This window comes from Haliaeetus albicilla, chromosome 20 (genome assembly GCF_947461875.1).
Source record: "Haliaeetus albicilla chromosome 20, bHalAlb1.1, whole genome shotgun sequence".
Taxonomy (NCBI): Eukaryota; Metazoa; Chordata; class Aves; order Accipitriformes; family Accipitridae; genus Haliaeetus; species Haliaeetus albicilla.
The window spans coordinates 16,691,566-16,710,926 of record NC_091502.1 but is presented as its reverse complement, the minus strand read 5'-3'; the positions used below and the strand labels follow the sequence as shown (position 1 = coordinate 16,710,926).

The 19,361-nt window shown below is 44.2% G+C and overlaps 2 protein-coding genes across 4 annotated transcripts; both read left to right on the top strand.

The window, feature by feature from the left end:
• Window positions 1–371: 371 nt before the first annotated feature.
• On the top strand, window positions 372–8,673 carry C20H11orf97 (chromosome 20 C11orf97 homolog). 3 transcript variants are annotated; one of them, XM_069808369.1, is made up of 3 exons: window positions 372–645; window positions 1,285–1,389; window positions 3,903–4,042. In XM_069808369.1, exons 1-3 carry the CDS (start codon window positions 372–374, stop codon window positions 4,040–4,042), a joined length of 519 nt encoding a protein of 172 aa, XP_069664470.1. The 3 variants fall into 3 exon arrangements, 1 of the variants encoding a protein (XP_069664470.1); XR_011328992.1 differs by adding an exon at window positions 6,006–8,673 and having other exon boundaries at window positions 543–1,389; window positions 3,903–4,028; XR_011328993.1 differs by lacking the exon at window positions 3,903–4,042 and adding an exon at window positions 6,006–8,673 and having other exon boundaries at window positions 543–1,389.
• A 5,367-nt stretch (window positions 8,674–14,040) lies between these two features.
• FUT4 (fucosyltransferase 4) lies at window positions 14,041–18,672 on the top strand. The gene has a single exon (XM_069808367.1). The coding sequence runs from the start codon at window positions 14,109–14,111 to the stop codon at window positions 15,276–15,278; it is 1,170 nt and encodes a 389-aa protein (XP_069664468.1). The 5' UTR covers window positions 14,041–14,108; the 3' UTR covers window positions 15,279–18,672.
• Window positions 18,673–19,361: the final 689 nt, after the last annotated feature.

Genomic DNA, 19,361 nt, shown 5'->3' with positions numbered 1-19,361 from the left:
TTCATAAGGCAGGCTGGTGCTGACGCCCCAGAGGGGTACAAAATGTTTGTGACCCGCGTGCCTGCTTCTGAGTGCAGTAACGCTGACTGACACCAAGGAGGAGCTGTCACCGACACCTAGAGCTGTCACCCACCCTGTGCCCCAAGCGGGCATGAGGTGGCCATGGCCTGCTGTCTGTCCCCTGGGGATGGTGACTGGCCACACCTTGCCTCCGAGGCCCCCCCGGTGTTAACCCTCCCCTGTGGAAGGGGTAAAACAACCCAGCTGGGACTGGAAACGGTGGACCCAATTGCCCTCCGCGGCACAAGGCTGCGGGAGGAGCGGAGCTCCGTCCCTCAGGACCTCGCACCCCGCCGAGGCACAGCCCCAACATGGCGGAGGGCGGGCAGGGCGGTGCCGCCCTGCTCTGCCCCGCGGCCCGCTGCTTTGCCCGCCGCTCCGCCGCTGCCCTCCCTCCTGCCGGCGGCGGGGCAGAGCCTCACCGCCTCCGCCCGCCCCCGTTCCTGTGGCAACCGGTCCGCCCGGCTCCTACCTGCCCGGGCGCGGCGGCGGCCATGAGGGCGGCGAGCGGGAAGCAGCCGGCGCTGGCGGCCGAGGAGGCGGGCGGCCGTGTCCGCGGCGAGGCGGCGGGAGGCGGGCAGCCCTGTGAGGCGCGGCGGTTCCCCCGGCCCGGCGGCGGGGCCCGCCTCACCGCTCCCCACCCCGCCCGTTAGCGGCCTCCGTTCCCCAGCCCGGTGCCCCCCGGCGCGTCCCCCTTTCCCCAGCGATCCCCCGCGGCCACCTTGCTTGGTGGCCCCTCGCCTCCCCCGGCACCGTGCACCCCACCGCCGCCGGGGTCTGGGTAGTGCCCTGTCAGGCAGGGCCTCCCCTGCCGCCATGAGGAGCCCTAATTCCTCTCCAGCTCCTTGGAGACCTCCTTCAGGGAGGACATCATCTCCTCGGAGGCCTCCTCCGTGCGCAGCCCTGCCTTGGGTTGTTCGCTGTGGGGAGACGAGGTGGCCACGTCTCCCTGAGTGCCCTGGGGTGGCCTTGGCTTCTTCAGGGAGACCCCCCTCACCACGCTGCAGCCCACCAGCGCTCCCCTTTTAGATTTACCCACCGTGGTCCCGTCGTGAGGAATCGCCCCATGTTGGGGAGCGAGGCCTGGCTGAACGCTAGCGTGTACTTGTAGATGATTCGCCTTAAAGTGTATTGAAGCATAAAATGACATTACATTTGGCAAAGCACGTTAGCATTCAGGGGATTTAAAATAACTGGTTCTTTTGTACTATGTTTTACTAACAGGGAAGAAATTTGTGTATGTTGAGCCACCTAGGAGAGTTAAAGACATACTTGAAGAAGAGCTTTATTTTCGGACAGAAGCATGCCATGTTAAACATCCAGCTGCAGGTAATCTTCCTTATCAGCAAATGGCAAGTGTTTGTCAGGGCAAATATAAATTGTTTTAAGGAACTGTGGCAAAATTGTTATTTTCAAAAAGCAGCCCCAAACAATTATGTAATAGCCTGGGGAACATTTAGAAACAGAACAACTGCATGAAGTCTTTGTTAATTTTTTTTCATCTGAAATTACAGGACCATAGAGAACATCAGTATGATCTATTAGTTTAATAAAACAGAAACAAATGCCAAGCAGTAGGGAGGTTTTGTTACCTTTTTCTTTGAAAGAAGTGCTGTAGTTATTAGAATACTTTCTCCCCTTCTGCTGTTCAGAACTGAAGTTGGTGAGGTAAGAATGATAAAGGTAAATAAAGGACAGGTAAACAGTGAAAGCAATTAGAAAATCAGTCTGTTTAGGCAGCTAATGGAGGATAAAGGTTATGGAGAGACTTGATTACAGTAGGCAAATGAGGAAATGGAAGTCTAAGAGGAAATAAGGTGTTCAGTCTAGCTAGACTATTAAAAGTTCCGAGAACTGGAGGTAAAAATGAGATAAGATCAGAAAAGAAATAATTTGCGGTTTTTAACAAAACGAGAACTTAATGCTGGAACAATTAAACGAAGATCAATTAGATTCACCATTTTTAATACACACTTTAAATATTTTGCACTTAAACCGCTAGCCCTGGTCCAAGCTCTTTTGCTAATCTTGGTGCAGTAATGAGCCTGAAGCCATGTGACCCATATAAGACAAAACTCACATCATGCTGGTGCTCTCCTGCAGCCATAAGATCTATTAATCTAACTGTAGGAAATTAATTTTAAGAAGTTTGTAGTGTTTAGGGATAGGTCATCTTATCTGGTTGACTATGAGATTTTATTGCCTTTATCAGCCAAGCCATTGTATTTTATTAGGTACCTCTGTGTAGAGTCCACTGAGTAAAGCTGGTTATTCCACAGCTTCCCTCATTAGTTTGTACAAGTGATTGGTGTATTTAAAAAAAAAGCCTGATTAATAATTTGGATTTGCATGATTTAGCTCCTTGCTTTTCTTGGATATGTAATAGTGCCTGTTTTAGTATCCAGGATTTTCTTACAGAGAAGGTATATACACGTATATTTGGTTTTGGCTCTTTATGTACTCTCACCAATTGTTTTGCGTCCTCTTTTAAAAAGTGAATACTAAATCTGATCATGGTATTTCAGTATTTGTATCACTAGTAACCTGTAGAGAGAGAGAGAATCACCTGCTTATTTCAGCGCTAACATTAGCACTAGGACCTTGAACTGTCTACTGTTACTCCTAAATCCATGATGCTTTTGTTCCACAATACACAGTTCCCATTCTGTAGCCCCACATTCTCTTCCATAGAATAAAGCTATTCCTTAGTTATATTAAGCTGCATTTTGTTGGAATAAGCCCCTACTATGTTTCCTAATTATTACATTGTCCACAAATGTAATAAGGGCATTTTTGCCTTTGTTTTGAAATTTGGAAAATTTTTTAAAAAGTCTGGTTTCTCACGTAGGATTGAGACCCAAATCTAAACTCAATAAAAATGAATTTAAAACAGTTGGATTCACAGAAAAAATATGTATAAGTTAGGTGATTTAATCAGTATCCTGTCAGATGTAAAGACCATTTGAACCTGCAACTCCATTACTGTGATTAGGCTTCTTAGGCAATTACAGCACACACCTGCAAATGAATGAGATAGGCTCTGTTTATAGTAAATGGAGAGAAAAAGGCACTTTGAAAACGCAATTCTTCTGACTTGTCCTAGGGACCTACTGTTGCATGTGTCATGCTCTACAAGTGCCTGTTCCTTTCCCATTGACTGTAAAGGGGTTCTGGACAAGTAGCTGAACTGCAGATGCTAACATTGGTCTGCTCATGTGTCTCAACAACTTCAGCAAGTACCTAGTTCCTTTTCCATCTGTATACATCTGGAGAATTAGAGATGCTCCCTAAGTGGTTGGGGCTCTGATAAAAAACAATTGTCAGGTTGGATGGTTACCGATTTACACAGTTTAGATGATTAGTAAGTTTATTGTTTCACATAAAATAGATGGTTAGTAAATTGTAACCTTTCCACAAATAAATAAGCTTTTTTCATTTGTTTTGGTGGTGTTGCAGGGGGGGATTGGTTGGGGGAGGGGGTGTTCTGCTATCTTTTTATGAGGGCGTTTGGTATTCCAGTATGACCAATAAATCATGTTGGATGCATCAATGGTATTACTGCTGTTTCTCATATGTTATACATCAGCTGCATCCTGCTTCACCTAGCAGCCTAGCAGTCCTAAGCTATTCTACAGACAGCAGAGAGTGTTGTGTATCTTTAGCAATCTGAATTGCTCTCTGAAGGTCTCAATCTCTTTTCATTAACTATGGAGGAAGATTAGAGTGTTCTGTACTCTAATTACTGTATAGACCAAAGGGACTGTCTTTTAAAAGTTACATTAGTTCTAGAACAAGTGGAAGTAATCAGTTATAATGGTATTATTTTGACAAATTATTAACAGTGGCTCTGGAGGGAATTTGGAGTTTGAAAAAGAATTTCTCCATTGGAAGCCTGAAACCAGTCTCACAGAACAGAAATGGTTTACTTTTACAGCCTCAACTCTACTCAAGGCATGCAGGAATGAAAAGTAAGAGTCAATAATGAGAAACTTTCACTGTAACACTTAATTTTAAAATTTCAGGGTAATATAATTTTATAATTCATAGACATCTCACAGGACTGCAGATCTGGTTTGTTCAATGTTATTTTTTCATCAGATTACCTACATGGTCTTACAGTAATAACCACCGGGCATCTTTTTGCAGAGCTAACCCACCTCTTCCTTTAGTAAGTAGCCAACAGACTTGAAATTTTTGCATAAGAAACCTGTTTAGGACAGCTATGTTGAGTCACCTTATTTCATATTCTGAAACCTTTTGTAAACATGTGGAATAATCACTTGTTTCCTGCTGATGAGTGGTGAGTGTTGGTTTCGTGTGGATAATGAACCTTACTTGCCTTTCTTAACATCCAACCTTAAGCAATTCAAATGTTTGGAAAAGCCCTCCTTCCAAGACACATTCTGAAAGAGATTGATCCAGGTATCATTTCAGGCATTTTAGCATTTGCCTGCAATGGTCAGCTGGTGCTCTGGGGCATGTATTTCTTTCTCTACAGTCAGTGGAGTGTGGCTTTTGAGGAGCAGACCTGTTCCTTGTGAGCTGGTGGATTTTAGCATAGTCTCCTCAATGTGCCCACCTTCTCTCTTTCAGTGAAATGTATTAACTTGTAGTGGAAGGTGAAAGCTTTCAACTCTAAGGAAACAGAGTTCATTAGCTTTATGAGAGTAATATTGTTGGTACCATGAGCTTGCAGAATATATGAACTCAGCATATTTTGCCATTAAATGAAGCTCCTTCCCATGTTCTCAGGGGCTAGTGGTTTAAAAATACAGCTAGCTTCATGACTAGCACCTCTTTCTTCCTATCTTGATCTTGTGAGCTCTGGAGGTAGTGGCATCTTAGTTACAACAGCAGCATGAATTAAGTTATTGCTAGTATAAGAAGCATTTAACCAGTACAGCCTTCTGCCACGCTGCCTTTGCTCTAGAGAGAGTACTTGTAGGAACATTTTGTTTATAGAGCAGGCCTAATCTGTGCCAGGTATTAACTGCAGTCACTTCTGGTACGTGCTTGAACAAGGAGAGTTTTAGCCACACCATAGAAAATACAACCAAATAATGCCTCAGAGTTTGGAGACGTTGGCACAATTTTAAAACTCATGTACCTGAGGCTTCTAGTGAAGGCATGCAGTTGTCAAAGATCAGGATCTCTGTTTCCCATGAACATCCATGAGGGAAGAACAGCATTAAAATAAAGCAATTTATTCAAATTGTTTTAGATGCTGAAATTTATGGGCTTTTTTGGTTTTCCTTTGGGAATTTAGATGTACCTTCATTCCCAGGGACTGCTGCTAGAGACAAGTGATGCTCTCCTCACTAGCTATACTGCCTGTTGTGCAGCAGAATAGGCAGGTATCGTGAGAGAAAGGGTGGCAGAAAAGATACAAGACAGGAGAAAAACTGGGAGCAATCTGGCTTCAGCTCCAATACTCACCAAACCGTTTCCATTCACACACCCTTTTCTGTGTAAGGATCTGGAAAAGAAATGAGGTGGTAATATACTAATTGGGAGATGGAGTAGGTACAGGCTATGGAAATGGACAAAAAAGAAGAGGCGTTTCTAGAGAGAAGATGAACCTACTGTGTTTAGTGCCAGAAGGAGAGGCACCAGCAAAAGGAAAAGGAGGAAGCACAGACAAGGGGAATGAAAGAGGAGACATAGAACAGAAGGTCAGGAATTCCTGAAGGGAACTGGGGAGAGGAGAACATAGTTCAGCAACACAGAGATAGAAACTGTAAGAAATGAAGGGAAAAGATGTATGAGAAATAAGTAGAAGAGTCAAAAAGAAAAAAATATATACTCGTGTTGCTGAATTTACTGAAGTTAATGCATTTATTTTTGCTTCTGCCATTTACTGCCTTTCCCTAGAAGTGACTAGTGGTTTGGGGGACTTGCTCTGTGGTGTCTCATCCATGCTTACAGCTGATCTTGTTTTTTTACAGATTGATGAACTTTAGTGCTACGAAGACCTGAGCCTGTTGTGATGTGTCAAATCAAACATTAAATTGACTAGTTGCCTTTAGAAACGTAGATTAGTATTTCTAAGATTTTGAAGAAAGTACTGTTTGGATAGGGAGCCATTTCCTTGGTTGTTGTTTTATTCCTATCCTCCTACTGCTTTTTAACCAGATGTAGTAGCCAAATCTGATCCACGTTTCAGCCAGTGATGAAGATGTCACAATCCAAAGACAACAAAATGTTCTTGCTGACAAAAATGGGCTACTGTGAAACTTGACATTTTCATAGGCCTCTCTGTTCAAAGTGATTCTAAGTTCCAGCAGAAGATTGTAAAGTAATTGAAGAAATGCCTTAAAATGCCTTAGACAGAGTCCATTCATTAAACTGAGCAGTTCGTAAGTCAAAAGTTTGTGATTCAATATCTAGCCTGACTTACTAAAAGTTTAACATCAATAAGCCTCTCGATATATGTAAGAGTTATCATAGTGTCAAAGAACCACAGAGGCAGCATAGAACCTGAAATAACCTGTCACTAAACTCTCGGTCTTAACCATTGTTACAACAAGGTAATACCAAATGATCGTTAGTTTGTTTTGTATTATAACACCACTTAGGAAACAAATATGGATCCTTCTAGGCACTGCATAAAACCAGAACAAAAGATAGCTTTGCAAGGTCATGGATGATTTGAGGAGGTCCAGGGACAGGAGTGACATTTGCAGCTACAGAATAGCTTCAGTGCTCTGGTAGCAGACGAGGGCCTGGAAGCTCTCTCCAGCAAAGCATCTGAGCTGGCTGAGCCTGAGCCATGCAGGAGGAAGTAAACAGTGATAGTAGTTGGAGAATCCCTGCTGCGGGAGGTGGAAGCTCCCATTTGCTGCCCCAGCATGCTCTCTGGGGAGGTTTGTTGGGGTGCTGAAATCTGGGACAACGTACCGAGTCTTGTCTGGGTCTTGGACTTTTACTCCCTGCTGCTCTTCCACGTGGACACCAAATATACTGCCAGGGGAGACGTGGAGCGTATCAAGCATGACTACATTGCTGTGGGGCAAGTCAAAGACATAGGGGCCCGGGTGGTTTCTCCTCAATCCTACTGGTGAGGGAGTAGGGCTTGAGGAATTGATGGATCCTGTAGGTCAACTATTGTTTGCACAGCTGGTGCTGAAAATGGGAAGTTGGCTTTTATGACTATGGGATGTCCCCTCTTTGAGGACTAAGAACTGCTAGGATGAGATGAGATTCACCTCAACATGTAGCGCCACAGCCGTGTTTGTACCATATCTAGAAGGATCCATGATTGCTTCCTAAGTGCTGTGATAACGCAGGAAACACATAGTAGTGATCATTTGCCTGATGAACCTGGAGAACTGTAAGAAGGAGTGACAGGGGAGGGAGATGAAAACCCACCATCAAGTGAGGAGGTGGTGGACCAGGTTGGTAGGCAGGATATTTCCTGTCTTCATGTTTAACAATCCAACTTAATGATCAGTCTTTGCCTTATTTCTAGAACAATTGTAGCATGTTCTTTTCCAAATTAATAATAGCACTTACTCTACAGTTTTCATTGCCAGAATTCTTCCCAGACATCCCTCCAGCACATTTGTGGGACAAACAAGCATTACTGTCTTTTTAAAGGAGGGGATTGTATTGTACAGTGAAAAAAAATTAACGAGGACCGATGCATAACTTAAAATCAGAGTTGAAGAATTCCTTATTTCCAGTTCTATCTCAGACTGATAATTCACATCTTTCCTAGGATGTGATCCTAAGAGGTGGAGATGGGATTTGTTTCTGGGGCTCTCAGATGCTACGGAAGTATCTAAACCAGACTGAATATTGTTAAAAGGGAAGAGTCTCAGTGACGACTTTGTGAAGCTAGACTTTGTTTTCCTTTGCTATTTTTACAGTTATCTGTGAATGAAATGGGATGTTTGTTTTATTGATTGTCTGGAACTCCTCTAACACTAAAACTTTGTTGTTATTTTTATATTAGTGAGAAGGGGAAAAAAATACCCTTACTTGGCTCCAAACCAACTCTTTTCAGCATTTCCATTTGACTGCTAAACAAAAAAAAATTATTGGCACTGAAAATTGCACCTGAGGCACTAGAGGAGTAGCTGCTTTTGAAAACATTATTCTCACTTTTTAGATGCAAATTTGATCATGAACCACACAATAATGTTTGAAAAACACTGGGTTTTCAGATAGATGCTTTGATTAAGCTTGTTGCATTTCACTTCTGCTCCTTGCTTCATTTTTATTCTATGCCCATCCCCCTGCTTTCTCATTCTTAGTATTATTTTTTTTCATGATCTTGTTTTAAAATTTTCCAAGTGAAAAGACTTTCTGGGTCTATCCTGGATTTGTGCACTAGCTCAGTTTTGCCGCAACAAAGGCAGATTTGTGAATCTCATTTGTGCCTTTGCTCCCTCTTCCTTTTTGTGCAACCTTGTACAACGGAGAAATGTCTTTTAGATCTTTTCTACTGAATATTTTATTTCAGTTATGAGGCTTGGGTAATTCTTAGCAGTCCAATATATTCATGTTCCTGACCTTTTTATGTGTCTTATCTTTCATTTGAATAAATCTAAGGAATTTGTTTGAATATAATAAAATTGCATAATATTGCAGTAATCTTATTAATATTACTATCATATTTATAATATTTCATTAAGTGGGGTTTTGGGCAATTTAGCTGTGCTCACATTTTATTGTAGTGATTTTTTTACTGTCTTAACTGTTCAGCTACCCTTTTCTCTTAGCTTTTTTTAATATTATTTCATTTCCAAACTAAACAGTACTGTTTTAAAAGACAAATGTTATCATTGCTTCCATATATTAATAACAGTGTTCAAACACTGACATCTTTCAAAGGCTACACCTACATTATCAAGCAATGAAGCACAATAAGAGGGGTTCAGATTATTAAATCAATTGGTATTGAGAGCCCCATAACTAGACTATATGTGATTTAGGAGATTTACCTCAAACTAGAGCTAGTCTTGTCTCCTGGGCTGAAATGTCACCTCGATGCTTGAGGTTCAAAGATGCCTGAAGAAAAGCTCTAGCACAAACCCTTGCCCTCTGGCCTGGGGGATGCTCACTGGGTAAATAAAATGAGAGCATCAGAGCTGGTTGCACATCACTGCCCCTGCCACTGTTGCTGTGTAAGATGCTGTCCAGTGCTCCAAAAACCAAGGAAGATTGAAATCCATTATAATGGCTAACAAATATCCACAGAGCCAAATTTGGAGTTGCTGGTACACACACACATGTCAAAGTGTCAGAGGATCATGTGGTTTCGGCAGGAAAGTTTTCTGCTACGATTTTGGCTCTGGTCTACACTGGTGAACAACAAAGATGTGTGCCGCAATGGAAGATGGAAGAACATTCTGGGACAGGATCCTCCATCCACAGTGTGCACAGCACATTTGTTTGTGCCTGTGCCTTGACCTGGAAATGTCAGCTTTACATAGTTTTAATCCAACACTGCTCACAGTCACAAGCAGAAATGTAGCCAGGCAGAATATTTTAACGTAGTATTTGCTGCATGTGCAATAACGTGGGCTTGTCTGTCCAGAAGCTGTTCATCCAACAAGGCAGGCATCAACTTTCAACTGAATCTTCTATCTCTCATCATATTTCAGAATTTTAAACTTCCAAGCAGAAAGATCATAATCCTTAATATGAAACACTAGGTAATCGAATTACAGTCTTTTAAACTTTACGCTAAAATACAGCATGCCATTTATACAGAACAGAACTTTTATCACTCTTTTTCATACAGGATTTTGGTTCTTACTTAGCAAAAACTTGCATTGAAACCATGGGGACTATTTATGAAGAAGAGATTTCAAAGTCATTCTTAGTGTCATTTTGGTACCAGATAGCATCCTGCTACTCTTTGAAGCTGATCACGTTTTCTTAGGATAAAAAACTCCACAGGGTTTCCCTGGTTGACAGGATGTCTGGTTTGATAGCCGTGGCTGAAAATACAACCACATCTTGCAGTACTTTTAAACTGTGTTTGCAAGTCAGTTGCAATAACTTCAAATAACAAATAACTTCAAAGACTTTTCTAGGCTTAAATACTTCTCAAGTGTGACAAAACAGAGTGAGTCAGAGTAGAAGAGGAAGCCAGCTGGGAAGCTCTAGGCGAAAACATTTACTGCTGTTAGAAACGGCAAACAATTAACCTTCGAATAAGCAAAATATTTTTTATTTTGCAACAGCTTCGTTACTAGCAGCCAGCATTTTATTTTAAATTCCCGACCATCAGCAGTAGTGGAGCTTACTGTGGTTTCCACAGAGCAGTTAAACCACAGTTCCCCAATTTGCATATACAGTACCAAGAAGTCTGTGTGGTCCTCGGTCCATGGAACTATCTCCTGGGATGGTTTGCCTCCAAAGCAGACAAAACCAGGTGTGTTCCTACTGGAAGGTCTGCAGGCATCTGGTAACACTACTCAACCTTCATCATGTTGTACTTCCTAGTGATGTCTGTGGAGTTTTTCCCAGCACAGAGTAGCTGATCGCGATCAAGCCACTGACGCGCTGTGTCTTGCGGCAGAAATGAGGCAAACTAGAGCTGATGTGGGTTACTGCCAGGCTGGTATTTCTTCTCATGAAGAGAAATGAGATGTTAAAAAGGAGAGAGAAATCCCTCGCCTACACACATGTCTGAGGACACCTGACTCCTAACCCTGGTCCTGCCAGTGAGGTCACTCCCTGCATCCCTCACTCTACAGCAACACACCACATCTTGCTTGTAAGTTTACTACACCAAAATTTCTAGGAGGCTGCTAGACTCTTAGTTGAAGACACACCTATTGTTACTTTCTGTAGTGACTATGATCAACATCTAACTAAAATATATTTCTGTGCTAACTCCCACATTGTGAGAAGTTTGAAGAGCACATGGTGATAGCAAAATAAATGGATCTGTAATTTGTAAAAATTCTAAAATATGCCTTGAAAATGGGTTTCATCATGCTGTAGATACAAATTCTATAAAGACTTTTGAACTAGTGGACTCCTCACAACATTTAAAGGTAAACATGTATTTAGTCTCCACAGAGGCGGGTGTAACATGGAAAGGAACTTACGGTGACAGTATTGCTCATAGAAACATTTTAGGCTACTGTCCTCTCATCTGAATTTACCTAATTCTTATTTGCCATAATAGGACAAATAGGAAATGTTATAATACTGGATTTCCATGCTGTATATACTGTTGGAACTTACTGTGGATTTCAGTAATAGCTTTCTTCAATATGCAGCGTAGAGCTTTAGCTCTAGGTGAGTTGATGAATATAGGAAGTCTCATTTTGATCTCATGCTAAATAATTCTACAGATTTGTTCCCATATGACAATAGCCTTAAAATGGATGCGATTGGACTGCAGCTGAACATCATGCTGAAGTTTCACTGTGGGACTGCAAAAAATCAAAAGTAACTAGCTAACTCTTGCTATTAATCTTCAGAAGGAAAGCATTTTATTTTATTTTTTCAAATTTTTCACTACTTGGCTTATAAAGACTTCCATGTTGAGTTGTCCTGAAACATTTCATAAACCCTGAATTAATGCCAATATTTTTGCTGACTTTACCGTTTGCAGAATTAGGCCTGGCATCATCAATGTAATTGGCTAAGCTTTGGAACTGGAATGGCTTAGTACCAAATCTTCAAGCAATGGAAATGAGAACTTGACTAGACAAAGACTCCTCCGAAGTCATATATCAATGCTGAAACTTAAGTTCCTGAAGGAAAATAAGAACTGCCATTGCAGCTGATAATGATCAAATTTATTGAGTGAATCAGAGTTCTACAGAAGTCAATTGAGCTTTCCCACTGACTTTCATGGGTCCCAAATCTCTCACATTATCTGTAGAAATGGATAAAATTACTAACAGTAGAGCTTTTGGACCACTTTGAATCCTTAATTAAGGCAGACTAGGGATTGTGCTTGTTTGAGGTAGTGTTCATTGTATTGGATGGGTTCTGGATTGATTCTAAGTGCAGCTCGTGCCCTCAGAGGATTTGACTCTCCCTTAGCATTGTATTTCTACATTTGTTTGCAGTTTTCTACTGCAGTAAAATAATTTTCCCAGATTCCCATTTTGTGACTAAAATCAGTGTTATTTGTCAAGATAGGTCTTAAGTTTATTGCACTAAGAGATTTTTTTGCTACTGTTGGCTAGCATGCTATTTTGCAGACAATACTAAATTAGAAAGCAGGGTTGACATCTTGGCTTGTACAACTTCAGTTCAGAGAGGCCTTGAAAAACGTGGAGTGAGCCAACAGAAACCTTGGGAAGTTCAGCAAGGAGAAAGAGCAAGTTCTGCATGTGGAGCAGAAAACTCTCATGCACTGGTACAGGCTGGGAACTGGCTGGCTGATAAACAACCATGCTGGAAAGGACCTGGGGGCTACATGAACATCAAGCTGAATGTGACTTCTCAAAAATAAAGCAAGCCACGTGCTGGGCAACATCAGAAGTACGTCCAGCAGATTGAGGGAAGTAATTATCCCCCACTGGTGAAGCAGCACCTGGAACACTGTCTCTAGTTTCCAGGCTTCTAGTTCAAGAAGGGTGTTGAGAACACGGTCCAGTGGAAGGCTACCAAGATGATGAGAGACCCTACAGCACACAAGCTAAGAGGAGAGGTTAAGGGAGGTGGTCTTGTTTAGTCATGTGAAGAGGCGATGGGATGATTTAATGGGAGCCAGCAACTATCTGAAGGATATGAAAATGGCAGGGCCAGTCTCTTTGGATGTAACAAGGGACAACAACCACAAATTCCAGGTTGGGAGGTACAGGGTTGGACATTAGGAAAAACTTCTTCTCTGGGAGGGTGGCACAGCACTGGGACAGGCTGCCAGAGGTGTTGTAGAGTCTCTATCCTTGAATATTTTCAACACCTGGGTGTTAGTCCTGCCAGCACCTAGGTAAGGACAGTGGCTAGCGCTGGCAGTGGTGCTCCTCTGAGTGGGAGGGTGGATTAGTGACCCCCCGAGATCCCTTCCAACCAACGCCATACACTGGAGCAGAGGCAGTAAGATACCGACTATAACCACAGCTGTTGGCCTATATTTTATGAGTGCTTACAACATGGACAACAGAAGTCTGCAAGCGCTTACGTGTGCGATTAGTAATTTATGGATGCACACGACGTGGTTACTAACCTAACGCCAACCTCACACACAACTGTTCTTTATTTTGGGGCGTAAACAGGCTTGAATCACTTTTTTTACTAATACGGAGACAAGGCACAGTGCCTTGACCACCTATGCGGTATGTAAAAGCTATGCTGCAATCCAAATGGTCAGTGAGAATTTATGCCTGGTGTAACTCCGCTGCCTTCAGGAGACCTGTATGAGAGGACCTCGGATCTATAGCTGTTGGGTATGAAAATGCGTAGTGTCGGAGCTGGAAACTCTTCAGTTCTGTACAAACAGTCTCTGAACTGTGTGAATGAATGATCTCTTAGTTCCCTGAAGCAGATGACTTGGGGGAAAAAAGTTTCGAGCCTGCCCGAGACACTTCTCCACAGCAGCTGCGTGTAACAGAGTTGGAGAAAGTAATTCTCTGGTAGCCGTCAGGTTTTGTAGTTTTTAACTAGCTGTGAGATTTAAAAACTGTCATGTAAACACAGGTAGCTCTAAGAAAGTTTTCAAAGGGCCAAACCACCCCTCTTCCTTAATTTCTTTTCGTTTCGTTTCCCAAGTCGTTCGTCCTTCCAGCGGTGCTTGAAACTGCGTCCGGCAGGACCTCAGCGACCCCCGGGGCTGCCGTCGCGGCACCTGCCGCCCGCAGGGGAGGGGAGGAGGCCCCGGAGCCCTGCCGGGGGGGGCCCGGGGGGGCCGCGCTCCCCGGCGGCGGTCCAGCGGCACCGCCACCGGCACGGCCCCGCCGCCGGGGCGGGGAGCGGGGGCTGAGAGGCGGCGGCCGCCGGGGCGGGGAGCGGGGGCTGAGAGGCGGCGGCCGCCCCGGCCGCAGCCCCAGCCGCAGCATGCGCTGGCCGGCCCCGGCCCCGCGGCTGCCCCGCGGCGGCCGCCGAGGGCAGAGCGGCGGCGGGCGGCCTGGATGGAGCCGGCCCCGCGCCGCCGCCCCGCCGGGCGGCCCGGTTGCCCGCGGCGGTGGCGCCGGCGGCTGCGCGGGCGGCGGTGGGCGCTGGCGGCCGGGCTGCTGGGCGCCGCCGCCGCCCTCGCCCTCTACGCCCGCCTGCCGGAGCCGGAGCCGGAGGCGGAGAAGCCGGAGCCGGAGAAGCCGGAGCCGGAGGCGCCGGAGCCGGAGAAGCCGGAGCCGGAGAAGCCGGAGGCGGCGGCGGCGCGGGCCGGGGCGGGCGGCGAGGTGAACGTGCTGCTGTGGTGGGAGCCCTTCGGGCGGCCGCGGCGCATGGCCGACTGCCGGCGGCGCTACAACATCACGGGCTGCCGCCTCAGCGCCGACCGGAGCCGCTACGGCGAGGCGCAGGCCGTCCTCTTCCACCACCGCGACCTGGCGCTGCACGGCGCCCAGGGGCTGCCCCGCGGGCCCCCGCCGCGGCCGGCGCGGCAGCTCTGGGTGTGGATGAACTTCGAGTCGCCCTCGCACTCGCCCGGCCTGCGGGGGCTGGCCGGCCTCTTCAACTGGACCATGTCCTACCGGCGGGACTCGGACGTCTTCGTGCCCTACGGGCGCCTCTACGCCCCGCCGGCGCCCCGGCCCTTCGTCCTGCCCCGCAAGACGCGGCTGGTGGCCTGGGTGGTCAGCAACTGGAACGAGGAGCACGCCCGGGTGCGCTACTACCGCCAGCTGAAGGAGCACCTGGCCGTCGACGTGTACGGGGCGCGGGGGCTGGCGCTGGCCGAGGGCGGCGTGGTGGAGACCGTCTCGGCCTACAAGTTCTACCTGGCCTTCGAGAACTCCCAGCACACCGACTACATCACCGAGAAGCTCTGGAGAAACGCCTTCGCCGCCGGCGCCGTGCCCGTCGTCCTCGGGCCCCGCCGGGCCAACTACGAGCGCTTCATCCCCCCCGACTCCTTCATCCACGTCGACGACTTCCCCAGCCCCCGGCTGCTGGCCGCCTACCTGAAGTTCCTCGATAAAAACCAGCCCAGCTACAGGAGGTACTTCGCCTGGAGGAAGAAGTACGAAGTCCACGTCACCTCGTTCTGGGACGAGCATTTCTGCAAGGTTTGCGAGGCCGTCAGGGCAGCCGGCAACCAAATCAAGACCGTACGAAATCTGGCCGGCTGGTTTGAAAGCTGACGTTCCTGGCGGGCGAGGCTCGCCTGGCCGGCCCGTGCCGGCGGTGGACCGCGTCGAGGCGGAGGGAAGGATGGGTCTCGCAGAGGTCGTTAGCCCAGGTAGTAGGCGGAAGGCTGTCATCAGCGAGAGAAGCGTGCGGCTACAGGTGAGCAAGCTGCGGGAAGCCTCCAAGAAGGAAGATTTTTGTTAGAGTGCAGAATTACGAAAGTACAAAGAAACGTCAGGCAAGATGATTCTTAAAGAGCAAAGTTAGATTTCCAGAAGTCGTGCAGATCTGAAGCCGTTACAGTTGTGCACAGCTCGACATAAATAACCGATGCCAAGTTCTTCAGCCGTACAGCTGAAACCAATTTTGTCAGCTCTCACAGCTTCCTGGACCACGCAACTTTCTTCTGCTTACGGGGGATACATGATCAGCGCTGGCTTTCTGTACTCTGAAGACAAAAGCGAATATTTTTAACAGTGATTATTATGTGCCTGAAAGCTATTTGCAGGCAAATTCTGAGCCGCAAGCGTTGAATGTAAGAATGTAATGATACAGTAGCACTTTTTAGCAGTGTTTGAAATTGCAGCAGCCAACTAATAATGCTTTGAGCCACATAATAATTCCATTTAGGAAAAAGTGTACGGAGGGGTCTGGATCCAAGTGGAACAAACAGCTCAGATGGTGTAGAGTATTTCTTCCGCTGCCTACCGAAACCATAGGCACATTTATCCGGTATGAAAGTGGAGAAGAACTTTAAGTACAAGGAAAGACAGACTGTAGGAAAAAAGTGGGAACATTTCCACTCTCCCTTTATTCAGGAATTAGAAAATGTTTACAGGAATGTTTTTCTCTGCAAAATTACTGCCATATAGGAAAAAGCAGAGAAAGGCTCAGAACTACAGGGTTTTTATTGCTATATTGAATATGTATACAGAGAGGCTAACTTATTTCTCTAGTATCTTTAGGCAGTCCTGTTGTGTAGCGATTGTTTTGGTTTACGGCACGCATTTTTAAAAATTCTGCCGAGTGACAGGCTATTCAGAATGCCGCTTTGCTGTTTGTAAAATAATAATTACCAAAAAAAGACCACCCCAAAACTCGAGTCCTGAGTCACTGCCTTTTCAAAAAGAAAATTACTGTAGAGAATAAGATCTACACTGTTGGTAAAATACAGATTGTGTGAGGAAACAATATGAAAAGGGAAAGATTTACTGTTTTTTTTCCTTTGGTTTTGGGTTTTTTTTTCCGGCTCGTTTTTTTAATCAATAAATAGGTTCCTAAGATAAAACTTCCTTCTCTCGGTGCCTGCCAGGAACATTTACGTTAGTTACTCCCTTTCAGACTCTGCCATTTTGCTGGAGTCTTCCTTGTAGTCAGTGTATGGTTACTTTTTGGTTATGTGTAATCTTGCTTGGTGAAATCCAGAAAAAAACTTCAATTGCAATTACACATCCTCAGGAAGCTGAGCCCTTCCTGCCCTTTGCAACTATAAGGTTTGGTGGCAAAAAATGGTAATTCAGAAAAGCCCTGCACAAATGATTAAGACATTCGTCCAGCTCCCATTTAAGGAGCTGGATAACGCGTGGAGTTATGCAGAGGCTTTGCTCGGAATAAAATCATGGGCACAGAACAGGTGGAGAAAGAATAAAGTCAGTTGCAAATAAAATATGGGCACAGAACAGGTGAGTTTACTGGCATTTGTGAGTCATGTTTAGGTTAGAAAAGGATTAGGTTTGACTTAAGCAGTAAGGGATGTCGGGTAGGTGCTTTTAAGATTTATGAGCTGGCAGCCTACTCTGATTTATTTTAAATTAGATGTTCCCCGTGATTAGGTAAGCATGGAACCAAGGATTATTGAAAAAAATCCAATAATAATGAAGTTCATGAATAATTTGCACAGGTTTACTAGATTGGATGTTGCTGGCTCCTGCATTTATTCCCTTCTGCTTTTGTGCAAGGAAGGATGGCTGAAAGTACTTCATGAACCTTTCTGTTGTTAATGCCAGAGTTGCTGTGGAAATTTTATTGGGAAAGGAGAGAAGACAGTCAACAAAATGTGGAGTGTAGTAGGGATGGTCCCTAACACTGGATTTTCACTTTAACAGAGGTCTTAAGTGATTGTTTAAAGCAAAAGCATGTTCTTCATGGCATGCTCATTCTTCTCTCTGCCAGTGGTTACCGATCCCATAAAATTGGTTTTGATAATTTAAAAAATCTAATTTAAGTATAGCATTAACAATAATAGCTAGGTGTCAGGATGATAGAATCTGTCTCCCTTTGAATTATTCTTTTTTTCTGTTCAGTTTTTATCACAGCTCATGTAAATGTATACAAAAACTCAAAAATGGTGAACTAATATTTAAGATTGCACTACTCTTTATCAGTCTACTGAAACTGGTGCATTTTTTTCAGTCCTCCTAAACTTTTTAGCATTTTCAGAAAGTTTCCAGGCACACAGTTCTGTGTAATCATTAGTAATGCCACAGGGAGAAGACCAGGCTACAGGAGCATGGGAATTTCCAAAGATTGCAACCAATACTTTTTTCAGCCTCTCTAAGAAGAGCAGTTGAAATCTTCAATGAACTAGGGTTTTGTAAAATTCAGAAAAGAGCTATGCAGTAATTAAAGCATCATGTTTAAATAAGGTGATCATAGCTGTGCTGTATTTTTAAGTTATGCATTGAGTATTTTCAAGAATTGTATAATAAAAACTGCAGTCCTGTAATAATTATTGCAGAGCACTTGCGTTGGGAGGAAAGAAGCCTTTTCTAGTTTCGTCGTTCTTGTGTGAGTGTTGCACACTTTTCCCTTTAGATTTGGGAGGAAATTCAGCCCTGGTCTACAGCTGCTGAAGCCAGTAATACAACAGCTCTATAAATCTACTTTGGTTTTTGGCTCATCCACTCCACTGACTAACAATTAGTGTACCGTTATAAGCTAAGCACTGGCTTTTGTAATTCACTTTGTAGAGCTCAAGTTCAGTGATGAATAAAAAATTTGCCTGAGCAAATTGGATTATAGATCAGGTACCAGACTCCACAAGATATTGCAGGTGATGTGTGTAATCCATCTGTAAAAATTAAGCAAAGTTATTTTCTATTTTAAGTAGAAAAGTCTTTTTTAATACATTTTGAAAAAGTGTTTTATTCCATGCCTTAAAATATTGGGGTGGAGGGAGAGAAAGGAAGATAATTATTTTCTGGGTTTTATAAAGAGAAATAATATTGCTTTTTGGTTATGGTGTAAATGGAATATAGAATTATGTGATCCTTTAAGTTATATATTGTATCTCAGGGAATTTTATACTGTAAAGTCTCTTAATCTTCATAGAATGAAGTAACTTTGTATTAATTATTTAGATTGACACTCAATAAAATTAAAGAAAGGAAGTAGCACAAAATGACCCTATTTTTTAATTTCATCTTCTGTGTTACGAAAGCTGTAGAAAACTGCTTTTCAAAGAGAATGAATTTCTTTTCATGTTTGTTTAATCAATAGAAGTGGCTGATTGTTCTCAAAGTAGTCAGACCATCTGAGGTTAGGAATGCAACCTGGTTGTGCCAGGAGCAAAATATTTTCATAGGAGAGGCTGTGCTGAGTTATTTTCCGTCTGAAAAGGAGCATTTATTGAAGTTGGATGTCTGCTGGAAAAATGTCATTTCAAACAAAACCAAAAAACAAACTTTCTCTTCACCTACAGAGAATTTGAATGTGGTTGGATTCCCCCCCCCCTTAAATTTCGAAATGAAATTGAGATCCTGCTGAATATCAAAATAAACATGTAGTGCTACAGCTGCCTTTTTAACTGCAGCTTTTTTCATGCCTGTTCATTGTTGTCTTCAACTGAGCAGCAAAAGACAAAAGGCCCAAAGCTCTCTTCCCTAAGCTTTTGTTAACACCGACTGCAGCACAGGTGATGATTGCTTACCTCTCTCTTTACTCATCTTCTGTAGTGCTTGGTGCATAGTATTGAGAAATTTCAGCATTTCTGAAACTTCCTGCCCAGCCAGGATGGGGTAAGTGCTGCAGTCCTCACTTTCCCTCCCCCTCAGGCAATTGATGTTGTATCACCATCACACTTAATTTTTATAAGTAGA